The sequence below is a fragment of the Choristoneura fumiferana genome, chromosome 5 (genome assembly GCF_025370935.1).
Source record: "Choristoneura fumiferana chromosome 5, NRCan_CFum_1, whole genome shotgun sequence".
NCBI classification, from domain to species: Eukaryota; Metazoa; Arthropoda; class Insecta; order Lepidoptera; family Tortricidae; genus Choristoneura; species Choristoneura fumiferana.
The window spans coordinates 2,387,546-2,395,127 of NC_133476.1; the positions used below are offsets into that span (position 1 = coordinate 2,387,546).

At 41.4% G+C, this 7,582-nt stretch overlaps 1 protein-coding gene across 1 annotated transcript in view; it reads right to left on the reverse strand.

Moving 5' to 3' along the window:
* Positions 1-4,828, reverse strand: part of skd (mediator complex subunit skuld) — a 72,663-nt gene extending 67,835 nt beyond the window's left edge. Inside the window, 2 exon segments of the mRNA XM_074087293.1 lie at positions 2,071-2,392; positions 4,814-4,828. Coding sequence (XP_073943394.1) covers positions 2,071-2,392; positions 4,814-4,828 — 337 coding nt within the window.
* Between the last annotated feature and the right edge of the window lie 2,754 nt (positions 4,829-7,582).

Sequence of the window (7,582 nt, forward strand, 5' to 3'; positions counted from 1 at the left end):
CTCCGCTCTCCTTGTAATGTGGTTGATCGATCCTTTAGGCCGTGTTCAAACCAAACTGACTGTAAGTCGCCGAATGTGAGCCGGCTCACTGTAACGCGTATTAACGTAATAACGTCTTGTCGGTTAGATGTGAACGAAAAAGTGAATTGTATGGACATACAATAAACTGCATAACGTCGGCGGCTGACAGTCAGTTTGGTTTAATCACGGCCTTATGTTCGCTCCTCCCTAAGGCGTTCTCAAGCGATGCTTCAGTTCTACTTATACATTAATGAACGAACGAATGAACTCCCTTATACGAGAACATAGCAAAATCATTGGAAAAAGTCTTCAACGCAGCCTGGAGTCTTGCGCAGGACGATTCAGATATTTAATATGACCAGTTTGTGCTTAGGCACTGAATTACCAACTGATCTAAAATATTACTGGATTGACTAGAAAACAATTGACATCGGCAGTTGAGCTTTTCTGTAAAAAAAAAATCGTTGCTCGTTTTGCATATTAATGATAATGATAAATAAATACATATCTGCAAATCGATATGCAACAAATAAAGTAATAACAGCGATGTCATCAAGAAAATTTCGCAAATCAAACTATAGTTCTTTTTTTAAAATGAGATTCTCTTTTTTATACAAACAAGATAAAGATCAAAGATAACCTTTTTAAAACCTGCTGTTTCTACACTCCAATAACTCCCAGACTGAAGTATAAACATCGCCAGTTCGCTCGGAACATGCATATGAGAGGAAAGAAATAAAAAGCGGCTGCCATAGGACCGCCCACTACAGAGGCTGATGACACGAGCCGCCCTATGTTGGGCGGCGTGCTGTGGAGGCGGGTAGAATGTTCCTTTTGCCGTCGGACGAGTGTAGACATCGATTTCTTTTAGCGTCTTCGTATGACTATCTTGTTCACACCGAACCACAACTAAATAAAAACCAAGTGTTCTATTCAACTGTAACTATCGGAGCTTTTTGCCACCAGTCTCAATTCAATTAAAAATAATTCCTACAGTATTTGACTTTTTTTATTTTTTTCACGTCTATTATGTCACGTGAATGACAGACTTAACGCTTGTGAAATTTACAATTTAACCTTTACTCAATGACTGTAAAGTTATGGACATGAATGTAACAAAAAAGTAATCAATTACCTGTTAGTTTCTCTTAATGAACTGAGCAGTCTGTCAAAGTAATCGGAAGTTAAGAAAGCAGGGCGTACCTTATACTCAGGTTTCTGTGCAATGGTCGATACGAAATCTATGATGAATCGGAATACCTCGATATACCAGTAAAACTGCTTGCAAATTACGTCTTTATTGTTAGCTTTCAATGAAGTTGTTGATACTATTTCTGTAAACGACTCAATACCGACAACCGGTCGCGTCGTGTGGCCCGGGAGTAAAAAAGTCGCATTACAATACTTTGAACCTGCCGTCGCCCAGTCGCCCACACGCGCCGGCATACTCCGCTGCCAGACGAACAAGAAACAAGTTCGTTCGTTGTCTCATTACTTTGAACTTTTCAATTAGAACCATTAAAAATCGAACAGAAATCAGCGGGTCAGATAGCAAAATGGCGTCGTAAAGTCAACGATCGCGAAACGTTACAGCGTAACATACGGCCGGCATAAAAATGGCACCGAAAAAAGATAAACGACGTGTGGATTTATCTACGACGACAAATCACTGAAAGATCTCGGGGTCGGTCCGTAAATTGACTCCGATATTTTTTCGGCGAAGCGTTCGGCACTCCACATAATCCACTCGATGCGGCCCACTGTATTACAACAATTGCCCTGTAATTTTCCTCGACGGGAGCGAAGGATTTTTACTCTTTGTTCCCGGAGAGATGACGACGCGAGATCTTAATCTCCCGGCTAATTGCCGAGTGCCGTACAAAGCACCAAGTCGAGCTTGGTTAACGAGCTGTTAAGTTGATCTATTATGTGCCGTCCCCGGTAAATTTAATTTAATTCACGACCTTATCGTTTGCGGTATCGCCGATGAATCGTTTAAACAGTAGCCAACGTTCGTTTTCAAATAAAAAAAAAACAATGAATACTCACGTCCAGTTATCAGCTCGGGCGCAACCAATCCGTTTAGATCTGGTTCTTCGCCGTACCAGAAGATCCAGAGTTCCTTGGCGGCTCTGAGGGAGAGCGGGGGCGGCGGCGGCGCGGGCACACTCATCTCGTAGATGTCCTGGGGCTGGGGCGCCGGCACGCGCCGCCACACGCACAGGATGTCACCGGCGAGGCAGCGCGCGTAGCTGCTGATCACCGGGTCGGCCAGCGGCGCGGCGCCCTCCTCGCCCTCGCCGCCGCCGCCGCCGCCGCCCGCCGTCTCTCCCCAAACTAGCTTACGCCATTTTATGCCATACAGCTCCGTCTGGAAATAAGAGATAGATATGATCATTTCATGAACGATATTCTCGACCAATATTGTGACTTAAAAATTGAATGCTTGTCAAAGTTAATTGCTCAACCGTGTTTCACTTGTTTTGTGTACAAAGCGTCTGAAGCAATTAAATATCATCAGATGGCTCCGACAAGACCAAAACCAAACTTAATTCAAAACAAACAATGCAGGTACAACTCGGAAGTTTATGCAGAAATTGCAGACAGACCTCGAAATTCCAAAAGTGAGATTGGCAAACGTCCAAGGAAGGTGCAACGGCGTAGGGCGCTGAATATTCTAGCCGGAAGCGACCGCAAGAGCGCTCTGTATTGTTGTACAGTCAAGGGCATAAATATATATACGTTCCCAAGGCTTCAAAAATACCTGTACAGTTGATTAGCCAGAAATATCTGTACGGTAATCCGGGCAAAAAATATGTGATCATTTAGTTAGTCAAAAAGATGTAGACATTTACATGTCCATAAATAAATGTACAATGTCAGTCAAATATATGTAGGCAAATAGGAGGCCATAAATATCTATACACGCAACTCTCAGATACATAAAAACAAAGCCCAGGCCAAAAATATCTATACAGTCAAGGGCATTAATATGTACACATAATTCGAAGTATCATTCACATTAAAACTATTTTAAAAAGGTTTATATCAGCACTATAAATACTGGCCACTTAGTACTCGTACCTACTTAATGATAATAATGTATTCGAATGTCAAGTTTGCCATTGATATGCGTCAATTTGATTTATGTTATGTCTAATTTAATGCTATTCTGGATATCGGTACACATTGATATTATCGAAAATATTTAAAAATAATGTACAGGGTTTGAGACCATATAAAACACCGCATCGTAATTATGTAGGAAGACAGAATTCCCATATTACAAATTGCTGAGGAATTGGGTGTAATGGTGAGTGCGCCGAATGGTTTTTAATACCCCTTTCTAGCAAACTGGTATTCATTGACTTATTGTTACTTTTATTTGTTTTAGAGGAGTACTGTATATATATGGGTGAAAAGGTATAGAGAAAAAGGAAATTTAAGGAATCATGCATCCAAAGGACGACCTGAAAGACCGTTTGCAAGCGGTGAAAGATGCAGATTGGAGGGTATACAAAATATTAGGTTGTTAATATGAAGAAAATATGTTTTTTTATGATGAACGTAGGTAATTTAAGTATAAAAAAAAATGTATAGCCTTTTTTTATGATGAAAGTAATTTACCTAAGTTATTCAAATAAAAAATGTAGCTTTTAGTAATTTGTTTTATTTTTTCATAATTAGGGGTATCAAAAATAACTCCGGTGTGCACATGCCCGGCTATATTATATTTTATATATATATATTTTCGTCATATTTGAACTGCCATATATGAACTGTCACAGTGGTTAAAGTGACAAGGTACTAAAGTGTATAGATATTTTTGCCCTATTTTCTTGCCTATCTTGTATGGTATATAGCTGTAAAGCAGAATATAAAATAATAGGGTGAAAGGTAACACAAATGACACGTCAATGACGTCACGATCAAAATGAAAAGGACAAAGCGATCATGACAGAACGGTGCTCTTTTCGGTGATTGTCATAATTCAAAATTAGAAATCTTGTTTGTTTGTTGTATAGATATTTTTGACTGTGTAGATATTATTGCCCTTGACTGTATAGATATTTTTGGCTTGGGTTTTGTTCTTATATATGTGAGAGTTGCGTGTATAGATATTTATGGCCTCCTATTTGCCTACATATATTTGACTGACATTGTACATTTATTTATGGCCATGTAAATGTTTAGATCTTTTTGACTAACTAAATGATCACATATTTTTTGGCCGGATTACCGTACAGATATTTCTGGCTAATCAACTGTACAGGTATTTTTGACGCCTTGGGAACGTATATATTTATGCCCTTGACTGTACCAAGAAAATTATACTTGCACTAACGATATCTTCCCGCGGAACTGCTCTGTTAGAGCACAATGGCAGGAGCCCGCGCCAACTTTTAAGTATTCATCTCGTGCCGAGATTGCAGTGATAGTGCAACGTAAGCTTTTTACTACCGAAGCCGCGGCCGTTGCGAATCTGCATGCAATTTATCAACATTGTCGAACTAACTGTATTTATTACTGTTTACGATATGACGTGTGAATGTGAATCCGCTGGCGCTAAGCGGGCCGTCACAAGCGACTTAAAGTTTAACGACCACAATTAGGATATTCATTTACGCGTTTATGGGCCCAGTAAAGGCGAATAAGCTACACCGGTGAGTCTACAGAGCCGGGACCGCCGGCAGGTGCTTAGGTGACCTTGGGTATGCAAATGTCCGGTTAGAAGCCTAACGCCCCTCGTCTGGCCGAACCGAAGTTGATTTAATAAACAACCTGTCCTTACTTGCACACTAAGCATGACCGTAAACATTTACGCAGAAAAGAACGGTTGTAAATGTGGCGATACCGTAATTTTTATCATTTCACTTTCGTATTCGGCCAATATATTAGATTGGCGAGAACACGCATATGTCACATCAATCATAACGTTTTTGATTGGTTCAGAAAGCAAGTTTAAGTATATATTAACAATTCCAACAATAGGAGGGTTAGCACGAGCAAAAAGTCTATCCTGGTTACGATTCTTACTTACAATTTTAAGTAAGTAGACACAAACAGGTTTATGACAAACCAGCACACAGAAATCAAAACATTACCGATACTCACGCGACTAAAACCAAGCTAAATTAAGTACTGGCGTTAATTTTGGGCAACTATTCCAAAGGTCGTCGCACTCGTTTCCGCGACACCATCTGCGGGTCACACCTGGCAGGCGTGGGGTCGCCGGCGGCGCAGGGAGGAACGAGTTTATTAGTAACTTGGGGCAAAGGAAGCGTAGGAAGTCTCCAGTATTGCCGACGCACGCAATTAACACAAGGAATTCACATTCCTGCCTCCTATAGCCACAGCCATAAAAATAAAACCTTACCTCCCTCCCAACGTGGCAATTCTTATGCGTATATTCTGAACGCTAATTTTACTCTTAGTAACTCTCCTTGCATAGGTTTCCTCATTACTGAGGGTCGTAGCTACTAGGGAACAATTCATCTCTGATGATGCACTGCCCCTTCATTGTATCTGTTACGTAGTCATACCTCGTCTAATGACTAAATGACATTAAAACAGTAAGACCTAGTTCCAGAAACCTGGAGATCGAAAAAAATATTTAAAAACCCGTAAAGAGATTCGTATGACCTAGGATATGCCGGGGGCAGTAGTTTTAAGGCTCACCAATTAGCAGCAATGTTTTTTTAATTCCATTGGGTAAAATTAACATCACGTCAAACCTGCTGACAAATTACAAGCTTTACTCTAATCTATCCAAAACGGGATGAACGACATTGACAGCACAGCAAACGATACTGTCTGTTAATGCACTATAATCTTTAATATCGTCGTGTAGACTTCAGCAGATTAGATAAAGCAAATCCCAAGTCATCGGCCCTTCCAACATTCCGCACCCATTCTCGTGCTAAAAAAAGATCTATAACTTTAAGACGTACGCACCGCAAGTAGTTATAGTATAGTAGCATGTGAAAGAATGCGCCAAGTCTGGTTTCGTGAACGTTGACGGGCCCCGCTTTCTATCGCGTCCGATGCGCCCGCGCACCGCTTCACTTTCTATTGTGTGACGTGACGTTACAGACAACTTGTTATTAGTGCAGTGATGTTGTTATTTGATTATATTATAAACAATCCCCTGAAGGCAAGATGCTGATGTAACAGTGATTGATAGTTTAATAGGCGAAAGCTTAATTGTTGTTAAACGATAACAAGAATTTCAACTAGCTTTTGACCTGACCTAAAATATCACATGCTAAGCTATTGTATTGTAGCCTCAAAGATGTCAATACCCTTCAGTTTGACTGAAAATATGTTCAAAAACATGTACATAATATTCTCTCCGAGTAACTTTAAATGTATAAGAAGCGAAATTGAATAACTTTCTCACAATACTCTGATGCAAGTCAAATAGAGATCATGTTATACTTTCAGAAGCTGCAGCTTCAATAGCGAGCGGCGCGCGGCCGTTATTACGCAAAAATATGCTGCGACAAAGAGCGAAGGCGCAGTTTGTCCGGAGAATTCGCGGTCCATTTAAATTTAAAATGTGGAACGGTGGACACGCCGGAAGAAGTTTCCGAGTCCCGTGGAGTTACGTCACTTGGTGCCTTTAGAAAGTCGCAACAAACGAGCTCCAGGGCTTCCGCGGTTGCGTACACAATGCCAGTTCAAGGTTTACCCACAGCTAAGTGTTTCCCTCTGTTAGCGATAAAAACAAGAGGCGCTCGTAATTATGAAGCACGTAAACGATACCGGGAACGTTTTTATTTATAACACCCAATTAAAGTTAACGTGGTAATTTGAAGCGCACGCGCGATTGCGTTTATGTCTTTTGTACAGCGGTCGAACGGCGGAAAACGAACGGCGGTTTCGACGATAAAACAGAAAAATTATAAGTTTACGCACTTCACGTTTTCCATAGTACTGCCAAAGAAACGCTCTACAAATCCTTATAACGACCGCGCTAATGAATGTAAATCGAAACAAAAAATTATACAGAATTACAGTTGGTCTACTATATATAAACAATAACCCCGTAAAGATCGTAATAGCCGAGAACGGAAAAACTGCACGTCCAAAAAAAGTCGAGCACCGCTAGGTGAGTGAGCGGGACGGGTGTATCGCGTGGGAAGAGGAGCGCGCAAGTCGCGAAAGTGAGAGGAGGCGAGTGCGAGCTGGCAACGGCGCAGTTACGTTACTAGCAGGGTAAACAATCGAGGTTGACGACGGAGGCGCGCGCGCCGCCCCGGACGTGCACTCGCTGCACTTGGCTACTGCATTTGGCTTCTGTGACGTCGCCGTACAGTTCAGGGGTGAGTTCGCGAGAACTCCAGAACCAATGGGCCGATTCGTAAAATTCTTTCGCCAAGTGTGTCACGATCGTGACTGAAACAATTTAAAAGAACTACCGATTCATTCGGAAATTTCCGAGTGTTGGAAATTTTCTAGGCAACGTCAAGAATGCGCTAGCGCGTTGTTTTTAGCCTTTATGGTGGGACACGTCGCATACGTGCCATGCCAGCGGTTTGAACCTCTGCCACTTCCGTGA